The sequence below is a fragment of the Stenella coeruleoalba genome (assembly GCF_951394435.1).
Source record: "Stenella coeruleoalba genome assembly, chromosome: 6".
Classification (NCBI taxonomy): Eukaryota; Metazoa; Chordata; class Mammalia; order Artiodactyla; family Delphinidae; genus Stenella; species Stenella coeruleoalba.
The window spans coordinates 105,928,713-105,945,558 of NC_137151.1; the positions used below are offsets into that span (position 1 = coordinate 105,928,713).

The 16,846-nt window shown below is 38.5% G+C and overlaps 1 protein-coding gene across 4 annotated transcripts in view; it reads right to left on the reverse strand.

Annotated features, from left to right (window-relative positions):
* The window catches only part of ABCA12 (ATP binding cassette subfamily A member 12), a gene marked incomplete at its 5' end in the record, with an annotated part of 280,846 nt that overhangs the window by 33,709 nt on the left and 230,291 nt on the right, over nucleotides 1–16,846 (reverse strand). For 3 of the 4 annotated variants that reach the window (XM_079924327.1, XM_079924328.1, XM_079924329.1), the window contains 11 exons: nucleotides 190–276; nucleotides 840–1,092; nucleotides 3,402–3,552; nucleotides 5,185–5,421; nucleotides 6,833–6,993; nucleotides 7,799–7,995; nucleotides 9,472–9,690; nucleotides 11,479–11,665; nucleotides 12,568–12,723; nucleotides 13,589–13,723; nucleotides 13,812–13,881. In XM_079924327.1, the coding sequence (XP_079780453.1) occupies nucleotides 190–276; nucleotides 840–1,092; nucleotides 3,402–3,552; nucleotides 5,185–5,421; nucleotides 6,833–6,993; nucleotides 7,799–7,995; nucleotides 9,472–9,690; nucleotides 11,479–11,665; nucleotides 12,568–12,723; nucleotides 13,589–13,723; nucleotides 13,812–13,881 (1,853 nt within the window). Of the gene's footprint in view, nucleotides 1–189; nucleotides 277–839; nucleotides 1,093–3,401; nucleotides 3,553–5,184; nucleotides 5,422–6,832; nucleotides 6,994–7,798; nucleotides 7,996–9,471; nucleotides 9,691–11,478; nucleotides 11,666–12,567; nucleotides 12,724–13,588; nucleotides 13,724–13,811; nucleotides 13,882–14,992; nucleotides 15,323–16,846 lie in introns of all 4 variants that reach the window. The other variant, XM_079924330.1, reaches the window with a different exon arrangement.

Consider the following 16,846-nt stretch of genomic DNA (forward strand, 5'->3'; position numbering starts at 1 on the left):
AACCACGGGATGAACTAAAGGAAGTAGATAAAATCTGTTAAAGATAGAGTTCAATCAGGGTGCTGACCTCCTCCAGCCAAATCACACACACTCACTTAACCACACTCCCCCACACACATACACACATGCATACACATGCACACACACAACTGGAATGTTGAAAAAAAAAAAAAAACAAGAACCACTTACGGATCACTGATATTCAAACACATGTTGTCAATGCCAGGGAAGCTCCACATTGCTGAGACCAGTTCTTTTGTGCTTGGGTGAGAATTTCTGTAATATTAAAGGATAGAAACAAATTCACGATTCCTCCACTAGTCTCCCATATTAAACTCATGCTCATAAATAATTTGAAGAAATGAAATATGCTGTCTATAGGACTGCTTTCTTAAAAATCTAAGAAAGACTCAGACTCAGAAAGAAAAATGGTCACCAAAAAAATAAGCACATGTCTCTATTTGGCTGCCTTATTATTTGTCACATGCATTTAGTGATCACCTACTGTATATATAACATTATATTATACAGAATTCTGACGCTGCTAGTCAATATTCAATAAAAAGCTATTTGCTATATATTACAACAGATTGGGAAGCCATACCTAACCTGGCTTTCCTGATTAAAGTCTCATAATTAAAAATAAAGATGTACTATAACTTTATTTTTAGACAAACACAAAAAGGAGTATCACGTTGCAATAAATCAAACTGTGTATTCCTTTGGCAGGATCAGGTACTGCGGCTACTAGGTTCTTTAGCACTACATGGCATTCACAGGTACAATGTACCTCTGGAGGTATGTGGAAATGTTGTTTTAGTTAAAGGGAAGAAACTTACGCATAGAAGGTTGTCTGTTCAGAGGTACCGTAAAGAGATGGGGAGATCTGGATCTCTGGATAGCTGTCGCTGGAACTTCTTAGCGTACCAAAGCCCATGGCAGTGGTTACAAAGATGATGGGGAGAATAACCTGAGCTATGAAACCTTTCCAGTTCCTGCGGGTGTGGTGGAACCTCTGAATGAGTATAGCCATTACTTTCTTCAGTAACAGTCCAAAACCATCCAATCTCTCTCCTCTGGTCAGGATTTTGTCTGATTAAAAAAAAAAAAAAAAAATTTAATACGGTTCTGGGAAATCCTGCTAAATCCAGAACTAAAGTAACTTCAGAACCTATAGATGAATGGTATAATGTGGCATGGTAGGAAAAGCTTATATTTTAAAGATTTGCATTTGAAGTTCAGCTCTTCATTGATCAGCTTTGGGCCCGAGCCCCTCCATCTCATACAGCTTCTGTGAAAGTGCTTTGAAAATTATAAATTACTATACGCAAAATATTCTCTGTCATATACATAGTACTTTTACATGTCAAAGTGAGATATCTAGAATTTTATAAATGAATATTGTTCCCAATCTCTTAAAGTCTCAATGCAGAATCAGTATTATTACTAATTACTAATATTCAAGAGGTAGCTTCTATCAAAAGACTGAATTCAAATAAAATAAATAGAAACCAGAACAGCAGCCTAGTCTAACTCATTCCTATTGTGGGCAACTTAGTGATGGTAAGTGTAATTGGCTCTCATTGTAATGTGAGGTCCAGTGAAGTCACCTCAAACATAGGAAAAGGAAAATGCTCTCCTCCAAAGTATAATTCTCGTTCAAATACTTATTCATTACATTCCTTTTAGAAATCTGGACTGATTATATGGCGTTTCAAAACTCTATTTTTATCACGTGAGTCACAAAAAAGAACTCATTGGAAAAAAATGTCTACCCTCTTTCCTCCCAAACCCACCCCACACTGCCCTGAAATGCTCTTCAGGTGCTGAGAAGATATCCGATGGCTTCTGAGAGTGAGAGCAGCTGTGGAGGCCATAAACTGTTGCTTCCCCAACACTGCTCGTACAACTAATAATTTCAGCAGCCCCTCTAAAAATAGTTTCAAGTATAACATTCCCTCCGAAGGCCTGCCACCAAGCGCTCCTTTACATGTGATAAGATGACAGTATTTGTCAACTCTGTGGATATTTTTAATTCTCCATCACAAATTATGCAGCACAAAAATCATGATCTTCATTTAGCTGATAAGGAAAAATACAAAGCTGCTTAATTTAAAATGAATTCCAATTAAATAGAGTGAACAAGTTTAAATGCAAACTCATATCTCTGCAAAGGGGAACTGCAGAAGGAGCTGAATATTTTAAGTTAATTAGTATGCTTTTCTGTTTCTTGAGAAATTACATGTCGATGACTTACAGGTGTATCAAATGGAGCAAATGTGCTTTCTAAATGATAATGTCAATGAGGGGAACATTCTGACTGAAGAATAGTTTCAAATTATGAGACAAATGCAGAGGCAAATACATAACATTTACTTCCTGAAGCAGATGACCACTCTCTAATCAAAGTCTTCCATTCCACAGTCTCGACAATTATATTCCCAAAAGATGATACCTGAGGAATCTAGCAGAGGACAAATGAGACTCCCAAGTTCCAGAATTACACAAACATTAGAGATTATCTTTTCTGAGTTTTAGAGCCAAGCAAATGTTTAATCAAAAGTTCTATTCCTAGAAATTTTTCCCAATTTAAGCAAACTGTTGAAATGACTACTCCATCGCTTATACATGATTTTACTATATGCTTCCTTAAGTAAATAGTGTTTCCAAAGGCATAAATTAACTGTCAGAAAGATAATAAGACAGGATAAAAGTTATTTTCAAAAGAACCCAATCCCTCAAAGTCATGTCAAGAAACATGATTTTCCAAACATATCTTATGTGAAGAACTGTGGGGAAACCTATTATTATAGATTCTTAACCATCAAGTCCAACTTTACCAATTCAGAGACCCTCTCCCAAAAGCATCTTCTCAGAGCCTGAATTTTCTCAGCATATGAATCACTCAGAGGTGGGGGAAGGTTAGACATGTTTTCCAATGAGGTCCCATAAAGAGGGATGACTCTTTTTTACAAAAAAACTTTTTTTGACTATGACCACCACTTGAACATGTGTAATAGCAATGAGTGAGCTACCTTAGAAGGTAACTTGGCTCACTGTTGGACACCACCAATTACAAGAAGGATTTTAACTCGTTGAACACAACTCTGGAGTTGTAGTAAGTCACATCCTGAAAATGACTTCTGGTGGCTAGAAGAAAAACTAATCACCACCCTAACAAGGAAGTTCTTTCACATTCTTCAAAATGTTTATGAAACAGAGAATTCAATTGGGTTTAATAAATATTTTGTATATAAAAAAGAAAGCTTATATTTCTTTAGTCTTTTTAAATTTAGAAAGAAAATTTAAAGTTGAATTAAAAAAAAAATCTGTCCTGTGATTTTTCTCCCTTAGGTCATTTATTGGAATTAAGCAAAATGTGCACATTAGATTTATTATACCATCTCTGTCTGTGAAATTGCTGCTGCTCACAGATAAATCATCATGAGTTGAGATGACACTGGTACTGGAGTTTCCAATTTTCTTTTGTGTTAAGTGCTCAAAACTCATATCATTATTTTTCTGTGACCCTTTAGTCAAGTTCAGAAAGACCTAGAAAGAGAAGCCAGAACACTTCATTAGTGTAAAACATGCATGTGTTTTCTAGTTTCTTTTTTTTTTTAACATCTTTATTGGAGTCTAATTCCTTTACAATGGTGTGTTAGTTTCTGCTTTATAACAAAGTGAATCAGTTATACATATACATATATCCCCATATCTCTTCCCTCTTGCGTCTCCCTCCCACCATCCCTATCCCAACCCTCTAGGTGGTCACAAAGCACCGAGCTGATCTCCCTGTGCTATGTGGCTGCTTCCCACTAGCTATCTATTTTACATTTGGTAGTGTATATATATGTACATGCCACTCTCTCACTTTGTCCCAGCTTACCCTTCCCCTCCCCCGTGTCATCAAGTCCATTCTCTACGTCTGCGTCTTTATTCCTGTCCTGCCCCTAGGTTCTTCATGACCATTTATCTTTTTTCTTTTAAGATTCCATATATATGTGTTAGCATAAGGTATTTGTTTTTCTCTTTCTGACTTACTTCACTCTGTATGACAGACTCTAGGTCCATCCACCTCACTACAAATAACTCAATTTTGTTTCTTCTTATGGCTGAGTAATATTCCATTGTATGTATGTGCCACATCTTCTTTATTTGATGGACATTTAGGTTGCTTCCATGTCCTGCCTATTGTAAATAGAGCTGCAATGAACATTGCGGTACATGACTCTTTTTGAATTATGGTTTTCTCAGGGTATATGCCCAGTAGTGGGATCGCTGGGTCGTATGGTAGTTCTATTTTTAGTTTTTTAAGAAACCTCCATACTGTTCTCCATAGTGGCTGTATCAATTTACATTCCCACCAACAGTGCAAGAGGGTTCCCTTTTCTCCACACCCTCTCCAGCATTTACTGTTTGTAGATTTTTTTGATGGTGGCCTGTTTTCTAGTTTCTAAGCTCAATTTTGATTTTAAATTTTTACCATATTTATTGAGACAAATAAGTACGACTTTAAGTGAACATTTTTGAGAGGGACTTTAAGTGAACATACTTGTATGTAAAAGATATGTGTTCTCTAAGTGAAGCAACATGTTTGTTCTCAGAAGTCAGTCTTACATAACAATGGTATTGAGATAATTTTAAGATTTTGATTTTGTAAAATGTTTTTTTTTAATTTTTAAATTTTTTGTAATCAAAAGCATCTTTATTTTTGGTTCCCTTCTTGAAATGTTTATTTATTTATGTTTTAAAATTTATTGATTGATTTTTCGTTGCATTGGGTCTTCGTTGCTGCATGTGGCTTTCCCTAGTTGCGGGGAGTGGGGGCTACTCTTGGTTGTGGTGCACAGGCTTCTCATTGCGGTGGCTTCTCTTGTTGTGGAGCATGGGCTCTAGGCACGTGGGCTTCAGTAGTTGCGGCCTGTGGGCTCTAGAGCGTAGGCTCAGTAGTTGTGGTGCACGGGCTTAGTTGCTCTGTGGCATGTGGGATCTTCCCGGACCAGGGCTCAAACCTGTGTCCCCTGCATTGCCAGGCAGATTCTTAACCACTGCACCACCAGGGAAGCCCTGAAATGTTTACTTTTAAATATTTCTTTTCTTTCTAAAAAGAACTGTTCACATTTATTCTAAAGGAACAGCAAGTTAACCAGTTTTAAGCAAAAAGGAAATGTCCAGGTGTACCTCTTCCATGGTGGTATCTGAAATGCCATAACACCCGATGTTGAGGTCACTCAGGCCATTGTCCAGTGTTCTCAGGAGTGAAAGATAGGCCCCTGAGACGTTGGTGCTAAACGGAGGAAGCACATAGACAAGCTCTCCCCCGATGTCCTCCTTGAGGTAGGCTTCAGGGAGATGTGATTGGATCACTGCTGTCACAGCTGTCGTGTCACATACTGCACTTGCATTTACATTTGGACTCTAGAGACGAAAAGAGAAGTTAAAAACTCCCTTGTCTTTACACTGTAGTGCCCAAGGGCCCCAGTCAGAGGGTGGCAAGTTCTTTTAGGCCAGTTCAGACCTATGCCACATAGTGATAACACATGACTCCTCTTGTGGCTTCGTGTCCCACTTGGGACCCCTCTACTTGCCTATAAGTCACTTTCTACTGGCTCCCCTCTCTCACCTCACCCTGTCCCTTCTCCAGCCTCCTTGCTCACCATCCTCTTTTCCCTCTTATGTATGTGCCCCACCCTAGTGACAACAGACTCCTTCTGTCGTCCGACGCTTCAGGCTCAGGCATGCTTCCTCCTTAGGGCCTTTGCAATTGTTCCTTTGCCCCAGATAGTGGCGTGGCTCACTCTCTGCCTGGCCTCAACTCTTGGCTCAACTGTCACCTTCTCAGAGACCCCTTCTCTTACTGCCCTACTTAAAATGGCACCACGCAGCACTCCCCATGCCCCTTCCTCTGCTTTATTCTACCCACAGCCTTTATCACCTGCTAATATTCTAAATAATATATTTATCAATTTTACCACCTGAATTCCCCACACCCCATCAGAATATAAACTCCATGAGGGCAGAGATCTTAATATCATCAGTTCACTGCTGTATCCCCAGCACCTAGAACACTGTCTTGGGCACATATTAAGACATCGTATGCACCTAATACATAAGTTTTTGAATGAATTAATGAATATAACAATGAACTACTCTTTTATATTTTGGAAGTCACATCCGGACGATCAGATATGAAATAAATGATAGTGGTCAAAACCTTCCTAATAGCATATACCTCTGGCACAGTGTTGATACCTATGCTATTTTAGGTGGTCCAGGGAGCCTTAGTAAGCACTTTTGTTCTTCCAAGATGTGAAAGCACCACTGGCCTGTCTGAATTAATCTCCACATTGCCATTCAAGGAATACTGATCAGAAAGTGATTACATGACTGCATGTTCTCTTCATTTGCTTTTTATAGAGCGGAAAACCTAATTTTTAGCCTTATAGGCTGAAACGCTAGGGAAACTAACAGGCTGATCCTCCATCAGTAACCTTAGTACAGACCTTTCCTTCATCGAGCACACTGGTTCTCAGTGTGCAATCCCAGACCAGTAGGAGCAGCAGCACATGGGCTGATGTGGACCTTGGCAGAAATGCAGCAAATTCTGGAGCCTCATACCAGATTTACCGAATCAGAGACTCTTGGGGATGGAGCCAGAAATTTGGGTTTAACAAAAGACCTTCAGTGGTTCTGATACTCGCTCAGTTTGAGAAACATGATACTAACAGATTAATTTTAGCAATGAATAAAGTTGGACACATTCTGCTTCTGTTTCATACAAAACTTAATTTACGGTCCCATAATGAGGTATGTTTTCTCTCCTACAAACCTTTTTCTTGGTGAGTGTGAGGTGATACCCGTCCCCAAAGGCTTCCTTGAGATAAAATGGTGACCCGCAGCAGCGCAGCCCACCCTCCTCCAGGAAGGCGATGCGGTCACTCAGCACTTCAGCCTCGTCCAAGTGGTGTGTCGACAGAATGATTGTTCTGGCTTGAAAATACAGAGGAGAACAACCAAGAATGAAAAGTGAAGCTGCAGTTCCCAGGATGTACGGAGTTAGCACAAGTAAATCCTGTGATTTATGAGGAGGAGAGTCACGTCTTATGGGCTAACTGAAAAACTGATCAGAATGAGCTTTCAAACTGAGAAATGCGGACGGGGTATTCCTAAATGTTTTTCCTATAAATTGGCAGCAAATACACATCGCTTATGCTGTAAGGCTGAGTGTCCACCCTCTGCAGGGGGGGCAACTCTTCTTAATCCCTTAGTCTGTCCCCTTGGCTTCACTTCCATTCTCTCTCTTTCTTTCTGTCACTTCCCTTCTCTCTCTTTCTTTCTGTCTCTCTCTCTCCCTCCCTCCCTTCACTATGAAAAAGCAGTAATTTTAAAGACTTTTTGAATATTCTTCTCTGATTAAGCCACTCCACTCTGATTGCTCCTTTGCTTCACATCCTGTTAGCACTTACTTAGTCTGTTTTCAGTTTATTTTCATTTGTGTATGTTTGGTATCTCTAATTAGATTCTAAGCTCCTCTAGGCAGAATTTGGAACTTCTATTGGATTTGCATACTCTCAAAAGGGCCAGTTAAGTGCTCAATTCACAGTGGGCACTACATAGATATTAACTAATTGATCCAGGAATTTAGCTGGGAGAAGAGAAGACCTCACAAAAGGAAGAGCACACCTTAGATCTTTAATGGAGATTATAAACAGAAAAGGCTTTAACTTCTTTGCGTGCATCCCAGAGGGCAAAATTATGACTGTTGCTTGGCGAAGTTGTAAGAAGATACTCATACCAGTTTTGTTCTTGGATATAACATCCCATATACTTCGGCGAGAGCATGGGTCAACTCCAGTGGATGGTTCATCTAAAATGACCACCCTTGATCCTCCAATAAGAGCTATGGATATGGATAACTTCCTCTTCATTCCTCCTGACAATGTTCCAACTCTCTTATGACGATGACTATACAGTCCAGTATCTTTTAAAGTCCTTAAAAAATGATATATAGTGGTTATTTTTTTACAGACAGAAAATGTGAACAATGGAAAAATACGAAAAGCACCCTAAATGAGAGGTATTCACTAAGCAACTATTATGTGCTCAGAAAGGTAAACTATTGAAGATTCATGATACAGTTTTCTGTTACTTATCATCTAGCTGGCGGTATAAAACTAATACTCAGAAAACAACATAAGGAATACATGGCTCATTATTTTATTCATTCGTTTGACAAATACTTATAGAGTACCTGCCTGTTTTCTGCCAGACTGTGTTTTAGGTGCCGTGGAAAAGCACTGAGCCGATAACGTTCCTAACCCATTAGGAGATTATGTTCTAGTAGGTGTGTATATCAGGAGGAACGCTGGGGAAATTCAGTAGATAAACATATTCCCAAGTAAGTTTATAATATGCTATTTCATGATAAGTGTGATTAAAAAAAAATACAGGGTATATGAGATGAGTGCCTGGGATATGCTATTTCAGGCATCTATTCTACACATGGTAGTCCCCTCAGAGAAGCTGACATTTGAGCAGAGACCAGTAAGGTGGAGGAGTAAGTCAAAGGGCTGTCTGGGGAAGGCTGCTCTAAGTAGAGGGTACATGGGAAGCTCTGAGGCTGGAGCAGGCCTAGCATAACTAAGTGTGCACCTGGGTGAGCGTGCTTAGAGCAGAGTGAATGGGGAAAAAGCAGAAGGAAATAAGATCAAAAGGATTGGAAGCAGGTCAGGAAGTGCCTCATAGGCCTTGGTAAGAACATTCCTGAGTTTCACAGAGTGTGGTGAGAAGTCATAAGAGGGTTTTGACAAAGGAGTGACCTGGTCTGATCTGCAGTTTAAAAAGGTCACCTTGTCTGCTCTTTGAATAGACTGTACAAGGGAAAGTAGAAGCCAGGAGTCCAGTTAAGACCCGTATGGTAGGGACTTCCCTAGTGGTCCAGTGGTAAAGAATCCACCTTCCAATGTAGGGGATGCAGGTTCGATCCCTGGTCGGGGAACTAAGATCTCACATGCCGCAGGGCAACGAAGCCCATGTGCCACAACTACTGAGCTTGCGTGCCTCAACGAGAGAGCCTGCATGCTGCAAACTACAGAGCCCACATGCCCGGGAGCCCACGTGCCACAACTAGAGAGAGAAAACCTACACGCCACAACTAGAGAGAAGCCCGTGTGCCACAACTAAGACCCGAGGCAGGCAAGAAAAAAAAAGACCAGTATGGTAGCCTCGGAGGTTAGAAACAGAGGATTGGGGGTAATATGGGAGTCAGAGATGAAGACAGTTAAACAATTCCAGTATAATAACTGGCCAGTGAGGATAATGCCCTTAAATGTATACGATACTAGAAAAGTAGAAAAACTAAAAACAATTGTTTCCTGAGAAACTGTCTCCTACTGGTATTATTACTAGACCTTGACCTCTTTTTGAGAGGAGTTACCCACGCATGTTCTCATTGCTGTCATATCTGACCTTTTTACTTCCTCGTGCAGCTGCTTTTTAGTCCAGTGAGGAGCTTTGATGGAGCCGTATAAGAGGAGGTGCTCCTTGGTAGTGAGGTAACTGAACAGGACATCATGTTGCATGCAGACCCCCAGGTTCTTCCTCACGGTGTGGAGATCTGTTTTGATATCTTTTCCATAAACCAAGATGGTACCTGCTGAGGCCTCAAACAGCCCAGTCAGCAGTGAGCTGGGAATGAAGAAACCATAAATTAGGTGTGAACCAAAACTCTGAGTTAGATTTTAGGACTAAATGTATCTCAGTTGTTAGCAAAAAATGTTACAGTGTATCTTCCCAGGCCAGGTCAAGCTATGAAGTAAAATGGGATTAATTGGGAATAAAAATTAAAATTACTTTTACGCCTCCAATAATTTAGAGTGTGATAGAAATACTATGTGATGATGATGATGATAGTGGTGGGGTGATGGTGGTAGCAATGACAGAAATGGTTGCGCTTTTTAACTGCAAATGCACTCCCTCCTTGAGCAAACTCCTGCACTTCCCTGGCATCAGGTAGTACCCACAGGCAATTAAGCCTCAAATTTCTGTTTTCCACATGAACTTTGGTCATCTTAAGTCCCTTACTCTACCCTGTGACGAGAATATTCTCACCTACAAACTCCTCATATTTCAGATGGTCCGTAAACTGGGAAGTTATTTAATATCCATCTTCTCCACTAAAATGTAAGCTCCATGAGGTCAGGGAAAGGACTTGTTATCTCACCACCCTCAGTACCTAACTAGTGTCTTGCACGTAATAGATCTTAAATGACTATTGTGGATTAAATAGGGAATCAATATAATATGTAATTCTTCCCATAAATACACATTAAAATCAAATAACATATTTCTTTATATTCAGAAAACTGAAATGGGGACTTTCTCAGCTAAAATTATAGCCTCTTCAAAATCCTTATCCATCACTTTTCTTCATTGTCCTCTTGTTACCTGTTAGAAATCTTACATTTTAAGCATTGTATTCTTACTAGAAAGCCAACTCTGAATTGAAACAGGTCATATAAATGAGAGTAGCTGCATGTTCACTCATTTCATAACTTTCCTTTGTCCCCTTTTATTTACTAAAGATTAATTTGTATATGTTCTGGCAGTCACTGAGCTTACTCATGATGATAGCAAATAGCATACCCAACAACAGACACTTGTTCTCAAATAAGGCCTAAAGCACCAACAGCATCTTAGAGCTGACTCCAAGCTAAGCCTAGTAGAGCACTGGAGGTGAGTCACAGAAAAAAATTCAACAGAATGTCACTTTAAAAACATTTGAATCTTCTCCATTAGGATACAGGAAAATGCTAGTTAACTGAAGAGAGAGAAAGAGCAGCCCATGTACCACTTGTGGCCTTTCTGATCTATATCTGATAGCTGGTGATCCTTTTCTTTCTTCATGAATCAAGGTAAGGGCTCTCTGTAATAGAGTGGCTGGGGCTGAGTGTGTTTATACCAAGGTTTGTGAACCCAAACTGGTACATGGGCCAGGATAAAAATGCAAAGAAATGAAATAGACTGAATGTATGAGGCAGTAAAGATTGGTGGGGACCAGGGATGAACCAGAAAGTAGATGGCCCCTTTGAGAACAGTCACTAACAAGCCCCAAACAATTATCTCTACCGAAGCCTGTAGATCCAATGTTGCCAGAACTTCCTATTATCTAAGAGATAGCAGGAATATTTATATTTATTGGAGAACTCTCTCATTTTTAAATGCTGGCACTGAAATTAAAAATTTTAAGAAGTACCAGTGTGCCAATATTAGGTAGAGCAAATAAACCTATCTGGTGGGTCTGATCTGGACTTTGAGCTCACAATTCGGACCTTTGACTTGGACTCCATTTTCCAGGAAACAACTTGAGCTATCTTAATCCATCTGGGAGTTGTAACAACTTTATATTTATGAAAGAAGTGAAGAAATATTAAGTAATATGCTTCCATGACACCTAAGTGTTGAAAAGTAACATACATGGTAGTAGTTTTCCCAGCGCCATTGGGCCCCAGCAATGAAGTAATATGTCCTTCATAAAAGTTCAGACTGAGGTTAGCAACAGCAATTTTTGAGCCATAGTTCTTTGTGACCCCATGCAGGGCAACCCCAACTGTGAGATCTTTAGGTTCAGACTCAGTGTTGGAGGGAAACACGTATTCAGGACCTGGAAAGAAATTAAGAAAAGACTTGTAAGCTCACAAGGAAGATAAATGAAGCTAGAGTTAGACTTTTCATTAATTAAAAATTGAAGACTATAAAAGCACAAGCCTCAAAGTAAAAAATCATTCCAGGAATAAATGATCTACTATAGTCTTCAGCCTTCTCACTTGTTTCAAAAATGAATGAGGGCATGGAAACACACTCTAAGGTTTATATTGCCCTTCCCTGTCAGAAAAAGGAGTCTCAGAATATAGTATCATAATAATGAATTCTCCTTTATTCCACAGATCTCAAATACTCAAAACACAATTTTAAGGCTTGGTCCTCCAATTGGACAGGATGATATCTACTTACAGAATAAATGTCTACAGTGACAAGGCTCGCTCAGATCTGTGGTTTATAGAATCGGTTCATTAATTACTCTCCACATTTCCTTCGGGCATCACAGAAGGACCACTTATATGGGTCATCCTTACTTTATGAAGCTGACACTGCTCACCCAATGTCAGTAAAACATGAGCCTTAAACTGTCTGTTCAGTGTTGCTGACGGGTTAGGCTAAATTATCCATACTTGTTACTTGGTTACTCCTTATGACTAGTGACAGACGGCTGAGGTGAGGGGTGCAGACTGGCGCCAAGGAACAAAGTTTTTCTCTGTGTGAATCTAACTGGAACACAAAGGGATCTGCAATCTTGGCCTAATTAGCACCATATGCTAACCAACTGGGCTAATGAGCTCAGAAAAAGCCACAATTTAATCTCTCTAAGAGTCCCAACACATATGTGTAGACATATTCATCCATGACTAAAAGGATAATTTTGCCATTTAGAAAAAGATAATTAAAATCACTAGTCATGTAAATTTTATATCACTTCTCTCATAATAATGCATGTTGTTGACCTACTTGTCTTACTGGCAGATGGGATGGTGTTCTGCATCATGATATTAGTAAAGATAAGGCCATTGCTTTTCTCATGCTTCACTTCTGCGCATCCCAACCGCTCCTTCCAATAGGAAGGAAGGAATGGAAAATACCATGGAGCTGCCATACCATATGTACCTGTAACAAAAATGTATTAGGAAAAGTAATTATTAATTGATTGCTAATATTAAGCATCAGAAGCTAAATAACAGAGTACTTACTATACAGCATTCAGGAAGTATTTTTATTTTTTTGTGGTCTCAGTTTCCAAAGTAAAGTAAAAAAGATAGCCTTTTAAAAAATTCTTTCTTTTTTAAACAGCTTCATTGGGTATAGTTACATACCATAAAATTTAATCATTGTAAGTGTAGAGTGAGACGATTTTTAGTAAATAAAGTTGTGCAACCATAACCACAATCCAAAAATTCCAATAACTCCAAAACTTTCTCCCATGCCCTTTGCAGATAATCCCTACTTTCAATCCAAGTTACAGGCAATCACTGATCTGCTTTGTCTCTATATACCTCTCTTTTACAGAAATTTTATATAACTGGAATAGAATAATAGTCTTTTATTCATTTATAGCATCAAAAACGTACAAATATAAATAAGACTTAGTGGAAAAACTCCTGATCATGTTGAAGTTTTAACCACTTGAGACCTAGGAGGGGAATCCCACCAGTCTTGTTCCATTAGAACCGGATAAGTTCTCCTTAGAATTAGGAGACTTGATTTTTGCCTTATGATATCTTGTTCTCCCATTTGGAAAGACTGGATTCCATGCTCCTTAATTCATGCTATCCTTTAAAGGAACATCAGAGAAAAAACTCAACAGTGCATTATCTCCTCCTGGAAAATTTTGTTTCGTTTTGGGATTTCAGTGTTTCTTTTTGGAGATGATATGTGGCAAAGAAAAATATTAGAAAATATATATTAGCAGATTTATAATAAATATAATTTATTACCATAAAAAAGCATGTATCTATAGGAAGCATGTTTGTACCTGGGAAAACGTTCCTGACATACCAAGCAATAAGGAAATAAATGAAAGAGTCGGCTAGGATTAGACAGCATAGCCAGCCAAACGAAGTGGTGTCATCCTGAACTGGGGAACTGTACATATTTTCCCACTGAAGACCTAAGAAGTGAACACATAGATTTATTCTTCTGTGAGACATATTGCAGGTGTGAAAGATAAAATCCAGTTGTAAAGGAAGTGAACCTACCAATGCCCTGCTCCTCATATCGTGCAATGTACTGACTTGCATAGCTGAAAGCTGTTGGGGACAGCAGGCTCTGTGAAGAAAATCAATGGCAATGATAGTTCTTGAAGATTTCACACATTTCGCCCAGAGGGATCTTAACATACTTAAAACTTTGGGCACTTATATAGATAAAACTGACGTTAACTCTCTAAGCATATTTAAAATCACAGAGGTCCCTTACCAAGCATGCTACAACTCTGGAAGAATAGGAGAGGAAATAGCAGAAAACAAAAGCAGTAAAATTATAATTTGAAAAATATTTATCAAAAATCCAAAATATATATATCTAAACTTATTAAATGTTGCTTAGCAATTTATAAAACCACTAATAATAGGGTAATGCAATGTTAAGGCTAATATCAAATGAAATGTTAGGGGCCAGAAGATGTTTGTACTTCAGAGACTGACTTCAAGTGATCGAAGTTTTATGCACAAAAATATACTGTCAATTGACTACTAATAATGCAACAAATTAAAAATTTAGATGTTGTTTAAACTCAAGGTGGTCAATGTCAAATGAAAGTTATTTATCACTTTCTATTTCCATAAACAGCAAAGTTTTAACATGGCTCGCAGTCAATGATGAGCTTTACTTCTGCTTTCCAAATTTCAAAGTCAGTAAACTTAATGCTTTCGTTAAAATTCTTAAATTAATTTAGTACTTTAATTGAAAAAGCAGAAAAGAATTCAAAGTTGACTATATGCTCTCAGCGTATTTGTCTTTATGCCTGTATGTTATATTATATGTCATAAAAACCATGAGAATTATTCATTTATGAGAACAATGCCAGCTATAGAGGCTCTAAGATATTTAAGGAATTGGGCCAAAGAGAAGTCAGAATTCTTGATGATCTTCAAAACCTGATGTACTACATTTTAACTGTTCTTTCTTCAGGTACTATCTTATAGTAGCATCACATATTATAGTTTTAGAAACCGTGGAGAAAAAGTTTTCTTTTCATAGTCTTACACTTGTATGGTAGACAATAATGTAACTGACTCTCATCAGGACAGTTACTTATATTTTGCAAACACTGAACTTTTACATTTAGATAAGTGTATTCTCAGTTGGAGAGCCAAGACCACCAAAAAAGGTCCACTCCTTTCACACCCTGGCCATTCAGTTGTGACAGCTGACTCACCATGAATACTTTTATTATACAGCTCAACTCATTCTCAATTGTAACCAGAACAATAAATGGAAAAAAGGCAATGATGTAGATGAGGCTTCCAATCAGAGCTGCAATGTTGGTGTTGTTGAAGAAGACACTGATAAGGTAGCTCATGGCAAGAACTGAGAAGCTATAGTCCGAAAAATACAGGAACAAAATGAACCCATTTGTTTTTGGAAGAATATTGCCAAACTTTAGTATAATGATGAGGATGATGATGGTAACCAGTAAAAATGCAACACTCTCTATAATCCAGGCAAAAAAGTGGCTGCAGGAGTTTACACCCATCATCTTCATGTACTGAAAAAAGGAAAAAGTGTTAGCTCCTTCTTAAGCTAATATACACTTAAATAACAATTATTCCTGTATCATTCCAAACTGTCCATGAGACTCTTCATACACATGGAACCAAGCATTTTAATGATTTATCTAAGTCTAGTATTTGTCCATGCTTGCTATGTGAAATTAATACGACCATTTATTCCAGTCTATCTTAGATCGTATATTCCCAGAGTGCCCCAATATAATGAATGATTTGGATGGTGAGGTTTGTTTTGTTTATTGACAACTTCATTTTATAACTGCTATCTAAGTGATGTCTCCAGATTAAACTAGTTTAGAATAGATCATCAAAATTTAAGGTATCCCCTGCAGAATTTTACAACATGAATTTGACATTTGTGCAGGCATGAACATTTCAAGCTGGTGAAAACCCATGGTTTACTTCAAATTCAATGTAGGGACTGAGGTAATAAAACTCCATAATAGTTTTACTAAACATGAATGAACAACACAATCAGTATTCATATTCCCGAGATAAATAGAATAGACCTGATTCCTAAGAATTTAAAACAAGCAAACTTTGAAGGGGGACTTTCTGCCTTTTGACATAACATTCCCCTCCTTAAAATCCCCAACAGTCTAGGTCAGGTTTGTCATCTTTGTTTTCCAAAAAGATGTCCATGAACCCAAAATGAACTCATGTATCTCAGGTAATCTATACTCTCTCTCAGTTGATATTCTTTAGTAACCCAGTGATATCCCTAGAGACCAAGGCATTCCACCAAGGTAGAAAAACAGACCAGCATGTTTGTGCATTAACTCAAAAGGATTCTGAAAGATCTGAAGTCCCTAGGACCTTGGGTGTCTTGAATTTGGTGACTTGAATTTGTACCTGGTTTCTAGTTTTAACAACTCTTAATGTTAAGCTTATGAATGTAAGTTCCATTTAAAAAAAGAACAAAAGAAATGTTCCACTAACAGCTTTATAATCCAGTACTTTTTTTGTAAAATCAAGGATTTTCAATGCCCCCCAATTTAAACCTTACTTGTCCAGGAAAAAAAAAAAAAAAGGGAACGTGCCAAATCTTTTGCTCTACAAGCAAAATTGTGAATTTTACTTTTTGCCTTTGCAACTCATTACATTTTGATAACTCTGCTGCTCCAGTTGTTACCATGGAAACAGCTACCTGACTGGCAAGAGTCTAAGCTGTGGGCCTTAAGCTAATCACCACTGTGGAAATCCTGTGACTTTTCCTCTTAACTTTGCCCTTTTCCTCACCCTCTTCTCTCCTCCCAGACCCTGCCACCCTTTGCAGTAAAGATGCAATCTATGTTTCCATAGGAATAAATGTGTGGGTCAAAGTAAAAAAAATCAGCATGGAGTGAAGATTCACTATGGAAAGTTTTCTCCAATTGCTATGTATCTATCATTGAAAAGAAAACTACATTTTGGTGTGAAAAAGACCTCACAGATCGGGCTTCCCTGGTGGCGCAGTGGTTGAGAGTCTGCCTGCCGATGCAGGGGATGCGGGTTCGTGTCCC